Source organism: Schistocerca cancellata, chromosome 6 (assembly GCF_023864275.1).
Source record: "Schistocerca cancellata isolate TAMUIC-IGC-003103 chromosome 6, iqSchCanc2.1, whole genome shotgun sequence".
In the NCBI taxonomy this organism is placed as follows: domain Eukaryota; kingdom Metazoa; phylum Arthropoda; class Insecta; order Orthoptera; family Acrididae; genus Schistocerca; species Schistocerca cancellata.
In genome coordinates this window covers 582,107,936-582,131,681 of record NC_064631.1, presented here as the reverse complement: position 1 = coordinate 582,131,681, position 23,746 = coordinate 582,107,936, and the positions used below count along the sequence as shown (strand labels likewise).

General features: G+C 42.2%; 1 protein-coding gene across 1 annotated transcript in view; it reads left to right on the top strand.

The window, feature by feature from the left end:
- The window catches only part of LOC126191485 (E3 ubiquitin-protein ligase mib1), a 612,367-nt gene that overhangs the window by 410,658 nt on the left and 177,963 nt on the right, over positions 1 to 23,746 (top strand). Inside the window, exon 11 of the mRNA XM_049932370.1 lies at positions 1,473 to 1,624. Within this exon, the coding sequence (XP_049788327.1) occupies positions 1,473 to 1,624 (152 nt within the window). The remainder of the gene's footprint in view (positions 1 to 1,472; positions 1,625 to 23,746) is intronic.

The following is a 23,746-nucleotide window of genomic DNA, read 5'->3' as shown; positions in this document are numbered from 1 at the left end:
GCTGTTGCTATGCAGTGCCACAGTTGACCCAAAGCTGTTGGAAGGGATGGCCTGTAACTGTAGCCTTTTACAACCACGCCCCGCCCCCTCCCTCCCCCCAGCCAAACCTAAAAATAAAATCACGTATTGTGGATTAGGTCGATCCATCGTTGAAGCACCTGATTGTTAAGGGCTGCTCTGACATTCAGGTGGTGCTGCATTGTGCTGAATAATTAAATAGTAGAAAAAGCCGGATCTCGAGCGTATCCAGTTTCTGGATGCCTACTGAATGTGCTAGCGAGCGTGCTAGCTGCATCAGAGGGGGCCCCTAACAGTAACCACAGGAACCGACGACTTACAGCTGGCGGCAAGGTAAACTTTTGGCCTGGCTGCCTGAGTTAAGATTTACCCAAAGTGTCTATATTCATTCTTTTTCTGCTTTGTGCCGCATCGGTGCAGGGTCGGCATGGTTAAATAACGATTTGACGTGCGTAATCTAAGAGATGGCCGGATGCCCTTTCTTTCGCCACCCCGTTACCAAATGGCTCTGAGCACTATGGGACTTAATATCTGAGGTCATCAGTCCCCTAGAACTTAGAACTACTTAAACCTAACTAACCTAAGGACATCACACACATCCATGCCCGAGGCAGGATTAGAACATGCGACCGTAGCAATCGCGCGGTTCCAGAGTGAAGCGCCTAGAACCTTTCTTTTACTTTGGTCATTGCTTTTTAGGTGTATAGATTGAACATTAGGGGCGAACGACTACATCCCTGTCGTACAATCTTTTTAATCCGAACACTTCTTGGTTTTCCAGCTGTGCTATTCCCTCTTGGTCCTTGTACATTCTGTGTATTACTCGTCTTTCCCTATAGCTTACTCCTATTTTTGTAAGAATTTCGGGCATCTTACGCTATTTGACATTGTCGAACACTTTTTCCAGGCCGACGAATCCAATGAATGTGACATGATTTTTCCTCAGTCCTGCTTCCATTGTCAACCGCAACTTAGAACTGCCTCTGTGGTTGCTGTACCGTTCCTAAAGACAAACTCATAGTGATCTAACAGATTATCTATTTCCTTCTCCACGCCATACGGCATTATTATAGACGCGCAAGTCGCCGAAGTGGCGACGACTCCAGTCGGCTCTCCTGGCCCGTAATACCATACGATCATTTCATTTCATTCGAAGAGAAAATGTAACTAATTATCTTCAGATATATATTACTGCTAGTAGAGTCCAATACGCATTGGAGACATGACACGCAGTCCAGGTAAGTGAGCATGTAGTCCGTAATTCAGTGCGTGAGTGTGACTTCTGGACAGGGAACAAACATTACATTTAAATACTGTAATTAAGATGTTCGGCAATTATTGATACTAACTGGTGAGGCACACCATTCGTAATTTTGTGCGAAGCAAGTACTCTCTTGGCTCGATTTGCGCTCCTGATTAAATCAGCTCATGGTAGGTTTTTCGGTATGTTTAAGGACTCGGAAGGCGATACGCCCCTACACGACGCAATATCGAAGAAGCGCGACGACATGCTGACGCTGCTGCTGGACCACAACGCCGACATCATGCTCACCAACAACAACGGCTTCAACGCCCTGCACCACGCTGCTCTCCGCGGGAATCCAAGGTATGCTTAAATATTCGTGTAGATGCTGAAAATATAGGAGTTAAGTGACTAACTATTAAGGCGAGCAACATTCGTAAAGGATACTGTTTTGCTGACGCCTACCTACGACCATCATAGTAAATTAAGGGAAATCAGAGCTCGCACGAAAGGATGTGTGTTCGTTTCTTACCGCACGTTGTTCGAGAGTGGAGTAATAGAGAATTATTGTGAAGGTGGTTCGATGAACCATCTGCCAGCCACTTAAAAGTGATTTACAGAGTATCCATGTAATTGTAGATGAAGATGAGTACTGCAAGAACTCGCTAAAATGCATCCGTAACTACTGCAAATGAAATTGCTATCAGCAATGAGTGGGAAGTACGAAATCGTAATCAAGCAAACATAGTCATCCAATTTGGAGCCTGATCGTAAACATTGCCCATTGCCAATTAATTATCGCCAGTCTTACTGATATTGCCTTATGTCATTTATTTATTTATTCATTCATAATAATCCAATTTCTCCCAAAGAATAACAGAACTGAACACATCAACTTTTAAATTGTGTAACATATTAATATTACATTTGCAATTTTATTTTTTTCTGCGCTAAATCTTAATTTAAAATTATTGTCCATACTCAGTGTGCTATATTTATGTACTTCTATGACTACCATTTTAACATTATATTAGCAACGTACACTCAAATCCCTGTACAGTTTCTATAGAATCAAATCCTGTTCCCGGTCAGGCATCCTTTTCCAATCGCATAGAATGTTCTATCGGTTCTTACTTGTTTTTAATTTGGCTATGATAAAAAGAATGTGGAATGCAGCTTCTTAGTCTACTGACACTGAAATTACTCGTATCTGACCCAGCTACTAAACCCTAAACCACCGTCGTGAATACATCAGTAGCTACTACTAACAGTAATATGATGCTGCTACTACAACCACTTTTATCTTATTAATGTTTATTGTAGATTTACACTGCTAGTACAATGAAATAATGTATTGCCTTACCTCCCTGCACTAATTTTCTGTTCACTTCAATGTATTTCACTTTAATGTATTTGCCATATGAGCAGTGTAGATAGACTCAGCTACATTTTTCTGTCTCCAGATCGCATGGCGACGAACCAGAAACTATTACTTCATTTTTCACGGCGTACCACCCATTTATTTTAGCCCTCTTGTACTAGTTCCTCTTCGCTGTTCCGTTGTTGGGCCAATTGATTGAATAGCTAATGGGTTTCTTCATAATTTCCTTGTTTCCTGTGCACTGTCTTTCAGGCTATGATCTACTGTGAGTATTTTGCCACAGTCACTGCTGGTTGTTGCCCTCCCGCCAGTTACGTTCAGATATGGTCCACGTCCGGACACAAAAGAGGGATTTACCTTTTGGGAACAGTCCTTTTGTCTGTGACTGTCATTTCTCCGCAATATACTTTCTTCCAGGAATGCTACTACTGTGGGGAAGTTAGTAGATGCGTACTAGCGGAAGTAAAACTGTGAACGCGAGTCATGACACGTACCCGTATAGCTCAGTCATTAAGAGCATTACCTGCTGAAGACAAGGTTCCGGGTTCGAGTCTTGAACCTATATGCAGTTTTAGTATGCCAGGTAATTTCATTAATTCATTATTTCTGTTGGTTTCATTAATGGAATATTCGATAAACTTACTGTGCTAGTTTTTGCTTCCTTAAATCAATAGAAAGCAGCCTATTTTTTATCATTTAGTCCGGGAAAGAAGGTTCCTTAATGTAGTCAAGATGTCGTGCTGAAAACCCCACAACAGCATAGTGTGTGCCCCATTGTCATCTGCGTGGCGTAGCAGTGTATTTGACTAGCGGTAACGAGTGTGCCCAAACACAGGCTGCAAACCCCGCAAGCAGCCATTACTAAGATCGTATTTAAATGTCAAAGAGTATTCTTCCTTATCAATCAGGTGGTCGATATATTTCCTCCAGATAGGATCCAGTACGTTCTTCCAGCGTATATCTTTGAGTATGTATACTAAATTTCCGATACTGAACGCAGCCTCTGGTATATCTTTCTCAAGCATTTATTTTCCTACTCAAGTTACATTTTTGTACGACGGTCTGCCTAGGGTGAGATGTGACTGAGGAAAATTTCTGGTGATCTTCGCCGCTCCAGAATTTCAGAAAATACGTCATTATTTGGAACACGGTCGTAAATCTGGAATTTCATCGATAAAAATTCCGTGGCCAGTAAACTGTATGCGTTGGAGAGCATCTTCGAAAATTTAAAACCAGTTTGAGCAAATAAGAGTATGATTTAATATTCAGTGTAAAAGTAATGCGAAGCTTACGATGGCTTACACACACACGGAAGCTGTCTCATTACAAAAAAGAGAAGTTTTTGTTTTCATTACTGACATCTGGGGTCATAAAAGGCCGAGAAATGACTGATACTGGAGATCGATAGTATATATCGCATCTCTATAGTAAACTTGTCAAAAAACTAGCGAATATGCCATGCTGAATCGTAGAAGAGTGTACACGCGAAGTGTCCTTTTATAGTTTATTTTATCGTTCAGTTGTTCGTTCGTGTAACGCGCGTTTTAAACAGAGACAAGCAGAAACTACATGCCAGCATCACGTAGGTCTGCGGGCATGTTAATCTCATCCTTTTTCCTCCCGAAAATCTCTCGTCCGAACACTATGATTGTTCATATTGTATACAAGCTTCTGACTGGAGTTTCTAATGTCATACATGGCCTCCAGACTAGTACTGCAATTTAACAGGCATAGACTAGGTGCCTCATTCAAATATATAGCGCTACACATTTCTTTGTAACTTGTTTGACGCTCTTCTTGCCCTTTTGAAACTTTCGTCCTCCCTTCCTCTTCATTATACTCTACCACTCTTGTCCGAAAGGTAGTAACAAATACATTTACAAAGGCGAACAACAGAAACTTGAAGTTGTAGTCCAATCCTTCTGCTCATGCATATATTTTATTTCTACTGCGCCTGTATAGATATTTGCTTGTTATTGAACTGCCGAAATGTTAGTAGCTCCTCGGAAAGCATAAACTCTGGGTCAGGACAACTGTAGCATATTCCGATTTGAAACAATGGCAACTGTTTCAGCGTTCGTGTTTTCTGCTTGTGAAGAGCAGAGCGTAACGAATCCGTAATCCGTGGTTTCTAATAGGAGATGCTAGTGTCTACATGGCTGTTCTAGTTCCTTGTTGTTTATTGCTAGTCAGTGACAATGGCAATATTCCCATACAAGCGAAAACCGAGCGAGGTGGCGCAGTGGTTAGACACTAGACTCGCATTCGGGAGGACGACGGTTCAATCCCGCGTCCGGCCATCCTGATTTAGGTTTTCCGTAATTTCCCTAAATCACTCCAGGCAAATGCCGGGATGGTTCCTCTGAAAGGGCACGGCCGACTTCCTTCCCTAATCCGATGAGACCGATGACCACGCTGTCTGGTCTCCTTCCCCAAACCAACCAACCAACCATACAAGCGAGGCGCTTTTGGAAGTATTTGGCCAGGAATTGATTGTAACACAACATCTCAGTTCTCAGACCCCCTCCAAAAGTTACAAATTTGGTTCTAAAACGAAAACTCTTAAAACCCTAGTGTAATTTTTGTACAAAAATGTGTTTAAGCTAAAACAGTAACGTGGAAAAGTTCAGAAACAGTTCATTTCATTACTCATCTAATACATATGCGTAAAAAGAAACAAAATGTGTATTATAGGTCGCTGAAGATGATTTGTAAATAAAGTAAGCAAAAAGCGTCTAACAACGGAGCAAATTGCCTTTTATGTAGTCACAGAAACAATATGTATATGCTAATGCCCGTTCCGCAGATCCAAAGTCAAATGGTCCCCAAGGATGTGGACTATGTTTAACATCTAAAACATATGTTTATTTAAAATGTTATATCAGGCTTAAACACAGAGATGTCCGTTGCGTATGCTCTGAAGTGAATAAGATAATTCTTCAGCTATTATAGTCACGTATCACCAAATAGAAAGCACTTTACAACTCTTGATTAAGGGGATCACATCACTGCATTGGAGATGAGCGGAAGTTAGTATTTACGTAAAACTCACGTTATTTGTCAAGTGTTTCAATGCATACAGAAGTTTGTGATATATGATCTGCGCTTGTTGAAAACTTGGAACACTTAATGTAGTACCAATGCTCGTAATCAATTAGAGGTTTGCGCTTTACATGTAACTTAACGTTTATTATCTTGTTTCTTGTGTCAGTTCGCTAAGTATAAGAGCATATACTCTTGACGAAATTTCCGAAGAATATCACTGTATTTCTTGTACCGATTCAGTCTTTATTTAATTGTAATTATAACTTTTCAGTCTTTTTATGCCATTGTCTGTTACGCTAAATTTAATACAAAGATATTTAGGTTAGTCCAAAACAGAATATTTGTTGCCATCGGTCTGACGGAGGCATTCTGGAGAGAAATGATTTTCGGTCACTATTTGTCGCCGTTCGGGAGCGAGAAATAACCTTGCTCGCACAGAAAAGTTCCCAAACCTGTTACAGTGTAATCAAAAACTTTTGCCGTTTTCCTGCCCAAGTATAGATCGGCGTCAAAGTTGGCGCGAATTTTGTTACATTTCTGTAGTCCCATAAGCATACTTCAAAACTTTTCACGTCCCTGTGCCATCATAAACTTGATAACGTCAAATTGATGATTGTGTTTACGGCAGAGTTAAAATTTAACACGAAAATCGAAGTGAATTTAAGATTCCGGATATCGGTTCACGTTCTGCCTTAGGAAGTAAACCACTTATAGTGTGCTCTTCTTGATTATGAACAGTGGCGCCTCGCTGTTACTTTTTGGCGAGTAAACTTCTGTAGGCCGCAGAGTCGTTTCTGATTAACGTTGCTTGAAATATAAGCAATGCTTACTCTCTCCTGTACTGTACTGTTAGTGTGCGAATGTGCTAAAAACTGTAGACTAAAGCTCAACGAAAGCTACACAAAGAACGTTTTTACTTCCTGGCTACATTATGTCTCTAATCGACCATTTCGTCTTTCTGTAGTAGTGCTTTCCGTCCCTGCTACTTCAGATGCAGATAAAACATTATTCCTGCTGCATGCTGTTTTCATTTTCAAGAATATACGATTACTTTCAAATCACGTTAGTTGTACTCCCGATAACGGGTATTTTGCAGGAGCGACATTCTTTCGGTAAGTCCCTATCAGGTGGGCAGAATATCCGGCTGCTACTGACACACATTTCTTTTCCCATAGTGTAATAATACTGCCTTGAAGCTTGTCTTATCTGAATAGGTTAACAGTCACCATACTTAAACTCCGATACTTGACGTAATACCTTGCAAGACACCATTTGACATCAACTAAAGAGGAAAATATTTCCGTGTGTGGAAGGGATGGTTTCATTCTCGCCCTGGCCAGATAGAGCAAACTGTTTTTAAAATTTTAATGAAAATGAAAAATGCGTTACGAGACATAAAAATCTTATCAGTTTGTTTATCAGTGTAGTGATAATATGTACTTAACGACATATGGAAAGGCTGAGTGGGTTTTCTTCTTTTTTTCTGCACCGTGCTATATGTTGCGACCGTTCCTCCCTCCCCACTCTCTACAACCTGGACTAAATAAAACTTTGTTTGATGTTCAGGAGCCTTTTACGTGTCTACGGGGTAGCCATACATCTATTGCATTGCCCAAAATACTGTATTAGTGCCGCTAAAATCAACTAAGTTACGGGCAGGAATATAAGGATGACGGGAAACAAGTGTCCTAACAAAGTACCTTTACAGTATTATAAATAAATCTGTGTAAGGTCTAGTGATGTGACGACAGATCTACTGACCTGTCTGGTTGTAAACAGTTCGATGCTCAAATTCAAGTTGCATTACTGTGTAAAATACGGTTCTGACCAAGCGTCGTTCACCGTGAAGTAATCGCAGGCAATTTTAGTCAGCTTAACGTCCTGCGGAAAATATTCACAGTGCGAAAACACGTGTGAAAGTAGGTCCTGATCGCATGTAACATTACACGAAATTTTTACAAGTACCAAGTAGCAACTGCAGTTCAGAACTAGAATCCGCGGCCGGCCGGAGTGGCCGAGCAGTTCTAGGCGCGTCAGTCTGGTTACGTTTAATTAGTTCTAAGTTTTAGGGGACTGATGACCTCAGATGTTAAGTCCCATAGTGCTCAGAGCCAACTAGAATCCGCGAAAATCTATTCGACAAGTATTACTAAATCCCCAAATTTAACATCGACCAAAAATTTCAGGGCACTTTGAGAAAGCAAATGCTAGGCTGCAGAGATGCAGAGTATTGCTGGCTGTCGTATTGTCCTTGTCGCTGATCAAAATACATATGTCATTACAACAGACGTTCCGCGCTTAAATGGTGACTCTTTGTAGTGTTAAAACATACCATTTTCATTGAGATTATTGACGAATGTTTGATTCAAAATCTCGTTCTTCACGCTCGGTCTTTCTAATGAGCAGATTTGTAATTAATAGGACTACGAATTACCACCGTGAACAAATATTCAATTTTGACGATTTATTTTGTGTAAGCTTTTGCATTCGTTGTGTAAGCTTTTGCATTCGTTTTAGCGACTCAAGCACGCAATAGTTTAAGCGTGAACAATATGACTAATATAGCCACAACGTCCTGCACACGGTCATTGAAAATTCTTCATATGAAGTGTAGTTTAAAGAACTACAGAGGTACAATAAATTTAAAACAACTTATACTTCTTTCATGAAAAGGTTATCATTATTATTGTAACACGCAGAAAACCTGAGAAACTGAAGGCACACGTTTACATACGTTGAGTAATGTAAAGCTGAAAAATACAACATGTTTGTATGTACTATATATCAGTATAATTATTATGTTGATTGAAACATTAGTCGCATTAATTGTAACATCTTTCTTACCTCCATAATAAAAAACGTGCCACCAGTCTGTCCAGCCATTTCATTCTAGAATCTTGCAGTTCCTCAGTTGAGGAATGTATCGGTTGCAACAATGGATACGGCTGCTTATCAGAGGACATTCCGATGGACGCGCCGATCCATTAAAAAAAAAGAGGTATGTTGTCGCCAGAGGCGCCTTCTCTTCGTCAGTGGCCGGCCGCGCATAATTGCATCAACCCAACTGCTACAACCATTCAAGTAGGATCTGGCACCAAGTGGCTTTGCGCCGCTTCCAGGATCGAAGAAATGATTAGCCAAACAACTTTTCTGTTGCAGTGAGGAACAACATGCCACCATGACAATATACTCGACAGTCAGACTGCAGTCGCTTTGCAGAAAGGATAACAAAGCTGGTATTTGATTACAACGTTTTAATCGACACGCTGATAATGTTCATAAGTAGTTAATTAATATATGTAATGTATCGGTGAATATCATGCTTTCACATATGAAATGTTAATTGTTAAGCACTTACAATCCAATTGAAAAAATTAAAAGATCGATGCATTCTGCACGTATCGATTACTGCTCTCTATCACCTCCTAGCGGGCTAAACCGTGGAATGTCTCGGTGGACCTCACTGAGTAAGTTGGGATGGTTTCTTTAAAAAGGTCACGTCTCAGACCCTTTTGCTGCCTTGTCAGATGCGAGCATGACTCCAGCTATAATGATTAATGTGAGGACGACCAATTCATTGCTTCAGTGCAAATGAACACGATGCTCCAATACTTACGGGAATTGGCGAAATGCCACGAGTGATAATGGGCAAGGATCACTACATTCGTAGTGTGTGGATAAGTTAAGAATTTTAAGTCTCACGGGAGGCGTGCTACGGTAGTCCGTGCAGTTGCGGTGACCACTGTGTCCGGATAACACAGGGTCAGCGCATCTGCCTGGTAAGCAGCAGACCTGGGTTCGATACACGGTCCAGCACAAATTTTCAACTTTCCCCATTGATTTAAATCAATGCTCCCTCGCAAACCGGGGTTCGATACACGGTCCAGCACAATTTTCAACTTTCCCCATTGATTTAAATCAATGCTTACTCGCAGCCAATGTCTGTAATTCCTTTTTGTTATGATGAGCTTGTTGAAGACACGTTAGAAAAAAGTTATCTTCTTTTTAGTATGGAGGTATATCTGTGGTTGTTCAACATAGTGAAAAGCGCACAGAATTAATGGAAGCAGTGTGTTTATAGCGTAGCCCAAAACTTCTGTATTGGCGTGATGGGAGTAACCCGACTATATAGTAGAACTTAAAATGGAACATTTGAAGAAAATAAAGTAGCACCAGAACACTAGATTGGTTGATACCCTCTTTTAAATAGTTAGATGTAATTTTTCTGTGTGTCAGGTTGAGTCTCAATGAGGAAAATATAAGTTTTGAAAAACTGGAAAAGTCTACCTTGAACCACCTACAGCGTCCGTTGAGATCGTCTTCATTATTATTTAACTATACTAATTCATAAAATGAACTGAATAAGAAATGAAACTTGTGTGCTATGTGTATTAACAACATTGTCTTCGTGTTTTCTATGTCTGTTAAACATTCTTGACGTGGGTGATCTATCTCACATCTAGTGACGGTAACCAGAATCGTTATTATATTACTTGTCGTCATTGAATTTCTTGTGACAGCGTTGGCTGTAGGGTTGAAATATCTAGGCCAGATAATGGTCACATGATCTAGGTTATTTTTACAATAGTCAAAATGTTTTTTATCCATAATGCATCTTTCGGAACTGCATGGTGGCGCTTTTGAAGTTCATTCATGCTGTAAAGCACTGCCTGCTTTAAAATTTAGTAAAAACTTCTAGTATCCAAAGTGGATATTGAGTCTTAAATGTCAAAATCTGAATTCCAAATTGATCTACGTAGAATTCACACGACAAGCTGAGAACCAAGGTTATTGCTGAATCCTCGTGGTGTAGTTTCATTATTCTGTTTAACCAAAGGTCAAGCGATTAATATTAAAATTATACTATTGATAAGACATTAAACAGTTCATGTACTGCAGTGCTGTAAGTAAAGATATCGACATCCCTTACTCTCGTTGCGTTTACCAGGGGTTTTCGATTTAAAATGCGTAGTCTTCTGCGGAGATGTTGTGTATGTTCTTGAATCGTATTATGGTAACGATAGGACGGTGAAAATAATTTTAAAAAAGGCGAGTTCTGTGGGTTTACAGGCACGTAGTGCTATGTTCGCAAACTACGGACAGAAAAATTTCCAAGCCGCTTGTAAGGATTTTGTTACCTCTAAACCGTTAACACAATGTCCCTCCTGACGTACAAAGCAACTGATCTACTGGCTGATTTTGAGTCCCACAATAAGGAATGAAAAACACCAGTGTCCCCGTTATACAACAAAATAGGATCTGTAGAGGTAAGTTCGTCATTGCTGGGAAAGTAAAACAACGCACAGTTACTCGGGTGCTTCTTGGATGAGCGGCGTCGAGAACCATGTAACCTTAATGGATGGCCGCGGACGTAAGCTGTTCCTGGGTCGGTCGACATCTCAGAGATGTGCTCACGGTGGACTGCCCCGTGGCTGCTACGGTGCCACCGGAATGACCACCTGACCGACGGTGAGCAGAAGCTCGCGGCTCCTGGCCCAGGCGGCTCACTCGGTGCGAACCCTTCTGAGCCTCGGCGCGGGGCTGCAGAGGACGACCGCTCCAGGGTACATCTCGATCTGTTTCCAGTCACGTGGCGTGTAGAAGAAATTAGGTCCGTGTACGAGGGGCGTTTGGAAAGTCCGTGCAAAGTCCGAGAGATGGCACCACCGGCGCGTATCGAGGTCATGTTTAATTAGTAGAATCTTTGGAAAGAACGGACACAAAGTTTCAGCCATATTGGTGTAATTCTTTGTGTTTGGAATTCATGTGAATCAAGGAAGTCGAGTGATTGCCAAAAAATGGACGAAAAAGAATTTCATGTTGTGATTAAACATTACTTTATGAAAGGCAAAACGACTCAGGAGACTAAAGAGAGGCTTGATAAACATTATGGTGACTCTGCACCTTCGATTAGAACAGTTTATAAGTGGTTTCAAATTTTTCGGAGTTGCCGTATGGGCACCAGTGATGCTGAGCGTTCTGGACGCCCTGTGGAGGTTACGACTACAGAAATCATTGATAAAATCGATGATATGGTGGTGGATGACAGAAGAGTTAACGTGCGTGAGATTGCTAGTGTTGTGGGCATCTTGAATGAATGGGTACATAATATTTTGCTAAACATTTGGACATGAGAAAGCTATCCGCAAGATGGATTCCGAGATTGCTCACGCTTGACCAAAAACGGAATCGTGTGAAGTGTTGCAAAGATGGTTTGCAGCTGTTTAGGAAGAATGCGCAGGACTTTAACCGTCATTTCGTCACTGTGGATTAAACCTCGTACTCCTGAGACCAAACAACAGCCTGAACAATGGGTTACCAGGGAGAATCAGCACCAAAAAAGGCGAAGACCATTCCTTCAGCCGGCCGCTGTGGCCGAGTGGTTCTAGGCGCTTCAGTCTGGAACCGCGCGACTGCTACGGTTGCAGGTTCGAATCCTGCCTCGGGCATGGATGTGTGTGATGTCCTTAGGTTAGTTAGGTTTAAGTAGTTCTAAGTTCTAGGGGACTGATGACCTCGGACGTTAAGTCCCATAGCGCTCAGAGCCATTTGAACCATTCCTTCGGCCGGAAAGGTTATTGCGACGGTCTTTTGGGATTCGCAAGGGATAATCCTCATCGACTATCTGAAAAAATGTAGAACTATTGCAGGTACATATTATTCATCGTTATTGGACCGTTTGAAAACCGAGCTGCAAGAAAAACGCCGGCAATTGGACCGCAAAAAAGTCCTTTTCCATCACAATGCACCAGCACACACCTCAGCAGTTGTGGTCGCAAACTTAATGGAAATACGATTCCAACTCGTTTCACATCCCCCCTGTTTTCCAGACTTGGCTCCCTCGGACTACTATTTGTTCCCCAATTTGAAGAAATGGCTGGCGGGACGAAGATTTTATTCAAACGAGGAGATGATTGCAGCAACTAATAGCTATTTTGCAGACTTGGACAATTCCTGTTATTCGGAATGGATCAACAAATTTCAACGGCGTTGGACTAAGTGTATAAGCTATGTCGAAAAATAAAAAAAGGTTTACCCCAAACAGGTAAGTAGTTTTTATTTTTGCACGGGCTTTTCAAACGCCCGTCGTACACCGCGACCCGGTGTTGCGCAGTTGAGGCGGTCTGATGGCCGACGAGAGTCCGCGTGTACAGTAAGACCGGCAAAGCTGACACCTGCTCGGCCCGGGGCCCCCTTGACAAGTCATTTTAACGGGTGGCCGGTGTCGCAGGCGCTCGGCCCAGTTGTATGTATTACGTAGCACCAATTAGTACAGTTCACAGTGGGCTAAATGGTTCAAATGGCTCTGAGCACTATGGGACTTAACTTCTAAGGTCATCAGTCCCCTAGAACTTAGAACTAGTTAAACCTAACTAACCTAAGGACATCACACACATCCATGCCCGAGGCAGGATTCGAATCTGCGACCGTAGCGGTTCCAGACTGCAGCGCCTAGAACCGCCCGGCCAGTCTGGCCGGCACAGTTCACGGTGTCTTAGACAGTTACGTTTGATAATGCAAACTTGACTCTGAAACCTATTACCGTACTTTGCTTAGAGCGTTGAAGTCGTATTCAGGAGGACAGTGGTTAACATCCGCATCTGGCTCTTCAAAGTTAAGGAATTTTTTTCATTTTTTATTTTTTTGAATTTTTTTTGCTGCCACAGGCTTCATTATACTAGTATTGTACAACAGATTTTTTAAAAATTAATATGATAAATTCTACGAAGCTCATTACGAATATTGAAAATGTTGAAATGAATTATGTGTCTGTTTGACTACTATGTTACATGCATTATCGCGTGGTTCGGTGAAGAAAAGACCATTTATGCAAAAGGGTATAAGATTATAAAATTTATAGTTTTGATGTAATTGATTCCAAGAGTTTGAAAATATGTAGTGTTAGAGGAATTACACAGAACGTGCGGTATTTTAAACGATGGATAGTTAATCACTCAGTGATTTTAATACCTGAACGGTAAGCATATTTCATTAGGGTGTGCCTAGTACATCTTTCTGTATCATAAGTATAAATACTACAATTTTGATTCAGCGATCTACAATTATATCCTTCTCATGATTAAGTCCAGTGTATTTATCGAGTTGTTCAAAAGAAATGTAGTTACTTATAAACCAGGAAACTTCGGTTGCTACTGACAATTAAAACTCTGAAACAGTAAACAAAACCATAACGATTTAGAAAATCCTGTTGAATAGAAACAAAAAATAATCAGGCAGAAATGCCAAATTAATACTTATCAGCGGCAGGGAACAGAAATTAACTGTAAAACACCACAGTATTCCTCACTAGCCATTGCTAAATCTTCGATTTAGTGGATTGGTAAACATTCAGAGCTAGAAATGCGAGAGGATTTTGTAATAAAGTCTACAAGCCCAGATCAGATTCCAGGGGGGGGGGGCAAATGCGGTACCTTCGCCTCCCCTCCCCCCCCCCCCTCCAGCTCTCGGCCCCCTTGCGCACACATATAGTCGCGAAAAGTAAGTTGTTCGGCATTAACAACGATATGTATTAACGTGACTTATCTCTAGAGCCGAGCAGGCATTTGTTGTAGTACTGAGTTACAGATCCTCAGTTACTTCGGCCCCTGAGTAAGCTGCATACAGTGCGCACATGCCCTTCTTGACATGAAGAGACATTGGATTGAGTTCAGTTTTGTAAGTGGATTGTTCACTGTGGTGACGCGACACAGCTCGCCGTTTTCTTTTAGCTGCGCGAAGGTGGAGTGCTCTTCTATTGTCTGTATGCCACTTTTCTGCGAGTATCTTCCGCGGGACGCCAAGTCTCCTAATCGTGCCTCATTTCGTTTAATGGTTCGTGCAGTTTTCATCGCAAGTTTGCGGGCCCGACTACGACAGAACCGTAGCCGGCCGGCGATTCCTGTTCAGGCGGTACGTATATCTCCGATGGAAAGACTCGAGAGTGCCTGGGGAAACTTTGCCGGGCGCCCGTTGTGGCTGCGGCAGAGAACGTGTGCTGGCGGTCTGCTCGTTTCCTCTCGCCATTTTTTCTCCGCTCGATTTGGCTGCGAAGCGCAGGGCCATACGTTTCGGGGCGCGCGGCGCGGCCGGGTCGTCGCGCATATCTCAGGCGCGGGCCGCGTTATGGTACATTTCACTTGCACAGGCTCACTCCACAAAACAGTTTGTTAGGCGGGAGGTGAGGTAAGGCCTTCCCGCGCCCGGAACTGCCGCTCCCCGTAAGCGTAAGGAGCGGAATGCTGCCGCCTCCTCCCTGAAATATTCCTGCTCCGTCGGCGCCGGCGGGCGTCGTCCCAACCCTCAGGGCCACGCCCCTGTTTATCGACGCACCGCCCAAAGGGACTATTTCCGTACAGCGAGAAAAAACTTGTTGGGGGAACGAGGGTATCAGAAGAATTAAGGTTAGTTGGCGTTTGCTCAGTGTCGAAGGTCATTTGCGAAATGAATAGAAACTAACGGGTATGGTATCAAAAGCTGTTGCTTCATCATCATCGATCTTTCGACTGGTTGGTAGCTGTCCACCTGGATCTATTTCTGCATAATCGAAGACTCCCGCATTGTGTACAGCTTGTTTTAAAAATGCCGGCGCGCGTGTTCTTCGGGCTATCTTCCTTTGTAGTATTGGCTCTGGGAACTGGTTGTGTCATATTACGTGACCGATTCTCTTGTGTCTTCTCTGTCTACTGTTCTTCTAAACGACCTCCCTTTCCGAACTCTTAGCAGAACTTCCTGGTTGGTGCTTTTATCTGTCTACTTTAACAAGCGTCTTCAGCAACATTTCGCAATTTCGCATAGAGATTCCATTTCATTTTTGCTTATGGTTCATGTTTCAAAACCGTACAGTACTATTTCCGAAAATTGTAATGTTTAAATGTAAATAAACTTTTATACCGTACTTGTGCCTGGTAGCTCTGTTACAGCCACGTCCTCCTAAAATGTTTTTGACAAGACAACTTGAAGAAAAAAAAAAAACTCCCCGACCACTTGTACAGCAAGTACTCGAAAGTGCTTGGTGTGATTATTAATCTTTCTCTTTTTTGTTCCATTTAAGCATGGTTCCCAGGGAAAGTACATTCTGAGGCGCGTATCTATTTTCTCACACCGTTTGTAAGCTATGCTTTTGTGTTGTAATATCGAGAGACTGTTGGAATTGTTACATTTAGCTAACAACGGATAATGGGAAGTACCCTCTGCCAAGCACTTCCCCGTGGTATGCAGAGTCCAGATGTACACAGATAATTTGCAGCTACATCTGGACGCGCCGATAGCACTGGCGCGTCTGAATACAGTCGTAAAGAGGCTCTGTAGAGAGCGTGCTTTCCCTGTAAATCACGATGACATCGGGAGTTTTTTTAACTAAATTGAGTAATATGTCATTGTGGCGTTTGTTTCTTCGTTATCACGTGAGACACACTCTTCAAACCAAGTGAGGTGGCGCTGTGGTAAGGCACTGGACTCCGATTTGGGAGGACAGCAGTTCATATTTGCTTCCTACGGTATAGACTTAGGTTTTCTGTGATTTCCGTAAGTCGCTTTCCGTAAGTCGCTTTAGGCAAATGTCTGAGTGGTTGCTTGAATGGACCGGCTGATCTCCCTATCCACTCTTCGCCATGGCGAGCTTGTGCTCCGTCTGTAATGACTAATGATCTCACCATCGATGGGACGTTAAACTCTAATCTTGCTTCGTTTCTTCCTCTATACTCGTAATGTTAAGGGGGAGACCGATGAGAAAACACACGGGTACATTTAAGCTTATGTAACTTTTACTGTTGGAAATATAATTGAACCAAATTTTGCACATGTTGTCATTATGTAATTGGCCATAATCGGGATTTACTTTCAACATTTTGTCAAATAATTTGAACAGGGCGTTGCTGGGTAGTTTTAGAACCCCTACTATCACGTGAGGAACATTTGCTCATAGATTAGTTTACTTATCACTTTCAAAATGTAGTAGGTTATTCTTAGTAATTATGTAAACAAATTTGTGTACCACGTTTTAAAAATCAGTCTTAGAAACTAGCAACATTTTTTTTAAATTTATGTATATAATAAACGGCAGTTTTAATTTCACAAAAATTTAAATAAATTTGACACTAATGCACATTGAACTATTTTGCACCACGTAAAGTTCTGTTATAGTATGTACAAGGTCTGTAGCGAATTTAACTTTTTTATCAGTAATGGCGCAGCATAAATGTTTCGTGTATACTGAAAAATGTAAGTTGCGGAAAATACAGAAAATGTATTTTATTGTTCCTTAATGTTGGTCATGACCATACATTTGGCCTTTTTGATCGTGATGTAGCTCTTTTCTTCTACTCTGGTCCTTCTGACGTGTCCCTTGGCAATAACCTTCACAACTAGCAATACGCACATCACAAGGCGTTTTCAGTAGGTTTTTCAGTGTGGTGTTATCGTCATCATCATCGACACGCAAGTCACCGAAGTGATGTCGAATGAAAGAACTTAAACTACGCCACACTAAAGCCACGCGATTACTCCAGTTCATTGAGGCAGCTTGCATCAAATTCTAGCCCCATGAGGATTCTGATTCTTCCAGTATTACTATCACTGAACACTAGACAAGCATCGTATGAAGAAATATTAACAGTAGCAGACGAGCAAAATGCTGTATTTGGGCGTCTCTTCTAAATGAGGCTATTAAAGCTCTCATTCGAGTTTCATTTTCCACAATGCCTCTATTTCTTTAATTGATCGTAATTATTCGCTTCGTAAATGACCTCTTAGCCTTCTTTACCCTACAGAAGTCTTCTGTTGTGGCAGGAAATAGTAAATTATCGCAAACAAGGACAGAGGCGTGCAGGAAAGGGGGCGTGACACCGCGTATTTGTTGATGGTTCAAATAGCTCTGAGCCCTATGGGACTTAACATCGAAGGCCTTCAGTCCTCTAGAACTTAGAACTATTTAAACCTAACTAACTAAGGACATCACACACATCTACTATGCCCGAGGCAGGATTCGAACCTGCGACCTTAGCGATCGCGCGGTTCCAGACTTAAGCGCTTAGAACCGCTCGGCCACAGCGGCCGGCCGCAGTGGTTCAAACAAGGTGGGTTTTACATCATTTGTAGAGCGAATTAAACTGTGAAAACTGCAGGCAATATTTCTAACATGCTACAAAACTACCTGGTGGCAAAAGAAATTTCAACTTTTTTTCTGATTTTACATACGTCTCCCCTTAAGACTGTCTCCTCGATAACAGCTTGGTCCTTCGATGGCGAGATAACTATTAAATTTGCTTCATAAAGTTGGCATTAGCAGTAGTACTGTCGGGCGTGGTGGTATAGGGGTAAAGAGCGTGCCTTCAACTGAGGCGTCGCGGTATCGAATTCCGGTCGGACCACAGATTATTTCAGTCTGCATTTTGACCTAGCACTCACCTCTCAATTACGTGGAGACTCTGATCCGTCAGTAACGACACACGGTTCGGATTCCACGTTAAACTGTAGGCCCCTTTTCCCCAGAAGGATAACTGGATTAGGTTAGGGACACACAAGTGGTCAGAATGGTGGCAAATTGAAATAATTGCACCAGGACAGTGAGCCCCACGAAATTATTATTATTATTATTATTATTATTATTATTATTATTATTATTGGTACACTAATTTTGTTTGCCAACTTCGGCCATCTTCCATGATGTAACTGCCATAAACTGTTTTGCACCAATCATCATCATGCATTAATATCAATTTGATTGAATTATTTGCATGCGTACTTTACAGATACTGCTGTCTGAAACAATTTATTGTTTCAAGCAATAAATGTCTATAGATTTCCACCTTTTTTTTTGCACATTATCTGCACGCCTTTCGTCGTCTGAAATGAACGAGAAGCGGTGGCAATGGACTGCCTTTAGTACTAAAGGGTACGCTAGGATTATGATTGTCTTTAATGCCAGGTATTCTGCTCCACGTTACACATTTGCAGCCGCTTGTTAGACAATCACACTGTTGCATTGAGTCGTCATTGCTGTAACTTTGATTCATGCTATAGCAGTCAGAACAGTAACTATATAATAATAAACAAAAATAATAGTAATAATAATGTTACTAAATTATATGTCAAAAATAGCCCTCTAAACTCTTTAATTCGCGAGGAAAAAACTTAACCTTTCTGCAATGATGCCACGACTGTAAAAGGCTTCATACTTTTTCTACACTCGCTAGTAGTAACGATACCAGTGACTCGATCAGTACTCACAAACAGGTCTCTAAAGATTCATTTATACTATGATGATGATGATTCCCATACTCCTTGACACAGCGTAGAGAACGATGCGCGAGACCCGCACCGCCGTACTAGGCAAGGTCCTAGCGGAGGTGGTTTGCCATTGCCTTCCACCGACCGTAATGGGGATGAATGATGATGATGAGGACGACACAACAACACCCAGTCATCTTGAGGCAGGCGAAAATCCCTGATCCCGCCGGGAATCGAACCCGGGACCCCATGCTCGGGAAGGGAGAATGCTACCGCGAGACCAAGAGCTGCGAACCATTTATACTATAGACTACATATACTCTGAATTCTCCCATTGAACGTTAGTTTTGCGCTCACGCACATTCCAAATGAATTTTGTTTGTTCGTTCCTATTTACATATCTTCTGAAACATTAAACTGATGTGGCTGAGTTCAGGAGCGATCCCTCTATGCCTTGGTTTCCGCAGAGGTGTTATGCATCTGCAGCTGCGCTGTAAAGTGTTTCGGGCAATGATGCTGTAGCAAAACCACAGTTCCAGGCAGAATTAATCTGTGTGGCCGTCGTAGACGATGAAAGAACTACTTCACGTAGCGTGTATTACGTGACTTTCCTGCAGGCGTAGTATTGTTGCAGAGCTTCTTGTGTTTGCAAGTTGCGGAGGAATATGTCTACCCACCACTTCGAATACAGCTATTTGATATTTCTGGCACCAATAAAACCGGTGATAGAACCGTATCGGAAGGATTTCAATATTATTTCCTGCGGTGAGGAGCTGGATATTACACGACTCTCGGTGAGAAAAGGGGGAAGGAGATGTGGCGAAGACAGAGAGGCATGATCCGAGGGAGAAGAACGCCGAGGAGTTTCAGTGGTGAGAATTGATTGAAATTCCTGCGAGGCAGATTCATGGATAAACGATGTTGAGAAGTAACGAATTTTCGAGAGGAGCGCGAAGGAGGGAAGATGTAACGGGAAAACGAACATAAATCAAACTTGTCTGTTTCATTTCTGAGCTCTTATAACTTCCACTCGACTTAACGACCGCCAGAGCCAGACGCTTGCGTCGATACAGGGAGCCGAGGCCACTCCGTCAGGCGTCTGCGGAAGGAAAGCTTGTAACTGCGGAAACTTGTCTCCAGCTGCAGACGGCGAATGGGTCCTTCTGAGGATATCTCCCCATCTCCAGAAGGTGGCCGGCTGCGCAATAATTTATTCTTCGAGCAACACTTGTTGCTAACCATATGTATGGAAGGAGATTCCTGTTCATTTTTTATTGCTGAAATAGCCTTACAATCTACGTACCGTATCATAGAAATTATTATTCAGTTATTAGTCACGTTTCCTGTCAAATGGATTCTGGTCTTACGATCTCAGATAATCAGTTTATGAGTGAATTTCTATCTTCACATTAATTTTACGGTTATGCTTCTTAAGGTTCGGTGAAGACTAAGGGTGACTGAGGAGAAGTCAGAAACCAAAGGACTGAAAACAATCTATTCAACAATCAACGCACCATTGATATAGCACGTAATACTACATAGAACACAGTAATGCTACAGCGTGTACACGTATCACATACATGGTAGACTTAATTTTGATAGTAAATTTACAGTTATGTGTTTCAGTGGCAGTGAGAGAGAAGTGTTGATAAAAACCACCACAGCTGGTTTCAGGTATGTTTATTACGACACAGCCGGTTTATGTGGCTTGAATGTCATTCGGAGAGTTGTCGTGCTGATGTACATGGATTTCTTGCTCTTCCGCGCCAGCCTCGACTGATTCTTCATTCAGTTCCTGTTGGATTTTAGCTGACGTCGGTTCAGTCAGCTCAGCTTCTGCACGCCCAGGCGATGTGTGCGGTCACGGCGGGTTGCCGGCCGGCAGGCGGCTTCCGTGCCCGGCGAAAGGTTCTGGTCTCGCGCCGGCGGTTGGAGTGTCCTCGGTCCCAATCCGAATTCTGCGATGATCCTTGATGACCCGTCAGCGATGTACCTGGTGTCGTTAGGCGTGTGGTCAGTAGAGATATGGATCCTAAGAGGCCCTACTGCTGGCTTCCGCACTGAAATTCACTGCTGACAGCACTCTGCGATATGCTGTTGTCGTAAGACAGTCAGTTTCTTCATCAGCAGATGATCGGCGGCGAGCAGTGTGAAGTTCAGTGGGTGAAGACCGTCATCTCGAGTACGTCTTCAGATGGTTCATAGACTGTGCTAGAGCATTTAGGACATAGATTCATTACAGTATCATAATCATAGAATCAAATGCTATTATGCAGTGGATGCCATCGACCCCAGTGATTAGCTACGGAGAGCTGGAGGGTGGAGTATTTAAAGGGAGCTAGCACGAGGCTATGACAGGAATCTCTGTTCGTAATGACTGCATGCGTCCTTATTCTGCCATATTCACTTAACAGCTCTATCATGCCCTCCCCATGTATTCTTGTGTAAGAGAGAGAGTTTTTTGCACCTTGTCTTACGAACTAACAGATAGTCTTGTCTCTCTTCCCTTGGTTTTCTGTCGCAGTCTTCTTTCTGCTAAATGTGTAGTTCTGACTCGGTGGACCAAGTTGTAATGTGTCGAAGGCCTTACCCACGTAGGACATACCGGCACGCTTCCTGCTTCACCCTCTGTCTCTGGCTTAACTTCGTATCGCCTGTGGCAGTGCGAATGAGTTTTTACAGAAACTCTTAATTTCTTGCCCCTCACTACTCTGTACTGCAACACTTCTGATTCACAGACATCACAGCAATGTTAATTTTTACTGTTACTCCTACATTTCTAACAGATATTTCCTAGTTCTTCCGTTATAAAAAGTGTTCGCTATTTGTTCAGGGCACGACTTCGCCCCAGATGCGCTTTATACATACACTGCTGTTCAAAGTGCGTCGGAAATTGGTGGAGAAAGTGCAGACATTTTATTACAGGTCTTAAAAGTAAAGCAGTCATCAAGGGAAAATTTAATTTGAAGACCATAATACGCGGATCGAGATGGCGCTATCCAGGGACACTATACTGCCATTCAAATCTTCGTCAGACCATTCATATTTAGGTTTTTATTTGGTGTCAATAAATCGCTTGAGGCAAATGTCGGGATGTTTCTTTGAACAGGACGCAACCGATTTCGTTCCATGATCCGAACGTATCCCCGTCTCTGATAATGTCGTCGTCGACCGCACGTTAAACCTTCATGATCCTTCCTTGCAAGACCATAATACCTTTATAACTATTTTCCTGTTGTTTTTGCATTTCCCCAGTGGGAGAACCAGGTCACTCCGTGTTTCTGGAGAAGACTACCAGCTTAATAGTGATCGCAATTAATGTGCATCAAGTACTGACAGAGACGTAAGTCATTAAATGTAAGGAGAACTTCCTGAGAATCAACGCGAAGCAAACATTCCGATCTTTTTAATTATTAATTTGTCTCCTAATCAAGTGATGTTTGTAAATATTACACAGTTTTCCGTGGAAGTACTGCGCAAAGCTGTTTAGTTAGTTGTCATGTCATAATTACGACCCCTCGTTATGGATTGTACTACAACGTATGGCAAAATGGCGGCAAATTACATAATTGCCTTAGGCTACATGTTTTTGCATACAGTTATTTATACTTACTTATGTTCAAAATACCTCTCAAAATAAAGTAATACATTATTACAAAGTCGGTATGTTGCCCTCAACGGCGAGTGTTCATCAGAGACAGGGGTAACGTCAGGAGTGTCCCAAGGAAGTGTGATAGGATCGCTATTATTCTCTGCATACATAAAAGATTTGGCACACCGGGTGGGCAGCAATTTGCGGTTGTTTGCTGATGATGCTGTTGCGTACAATAAGGTGCTGAAGTTGAGTGACCGTAGGAGGATACAAGATGACCTAGACAAAATTTCTAGTTCGTGTGATGAGTGGGAGCTAGCTATAAATTTAGAGAAATGTAAGTTAATGCGGGTGAGAAGGAGAAACGAACCCATATGTTCGGATACAACATTAGTAGTGTCCTGCTTGACATAGTCAAGTCGTTTAAATATCTGGGCGTAACGATGCGAAGTGATATGAAATGGAACAAGTATGTGAGGACTGTGATAGGGAAGGCCAATAGTCGAATTTGGTTTATTGCGAGAATTCTAGGAAAGTGTGGTTCATCTATAAAGGAGACCGCATATAGGACGCTTTTGCTACCTGTTCTTCAGTACTGCTCGAGTGTTAGGGATCCGTACCAGGTCGGATTAAAGGAAGACATCGAAGCAATTCAGATGCGGACTGCTAGATTTCTTACTGGTAGGTTTGAACAACGCTCAAGTATTACGGGCATGCTTCAGGAACTCAAATGGGAATCCCAGGGGGGGGGGGGGGGAGCGACATATTTTTCGAGGAATTGTATTGAGAAAATTTAGAAAACTAGCATTTGAAGCTGACTGCACAATGATTGTACAGCATTGCGCTTAAGGACCATGAAGATAAGACACGAGAAATTAGGGCAGATATGGAGGCGTGTTGACAGTCGTTTCTACCTCGCTCTATTTGCGAGTGGAACAGGGAAGGAAATGACTAATTGTGGCACGGGATACCCTCCGCCACGCGCCGTATGGTGGATTGCAGAATATCTTTGTAGATGTAGGTTCTTCTGTAGAGAGTAGGGAACTGTCAAACAGATATGATTATTTTGTGTCACACTAAACTGAGTGATGAATATAGTATGTCATTTCTCCTTCTAGTATTATGTATGCGAATTTTTTTATGTTTGTGGTAGTTTTGGACCACATTTTTACGTATGTAAGATATGGTGGCTGTATGTGACTGAAAGTGATTTGTTCTCACCGTCTTGAAAATAGTAATC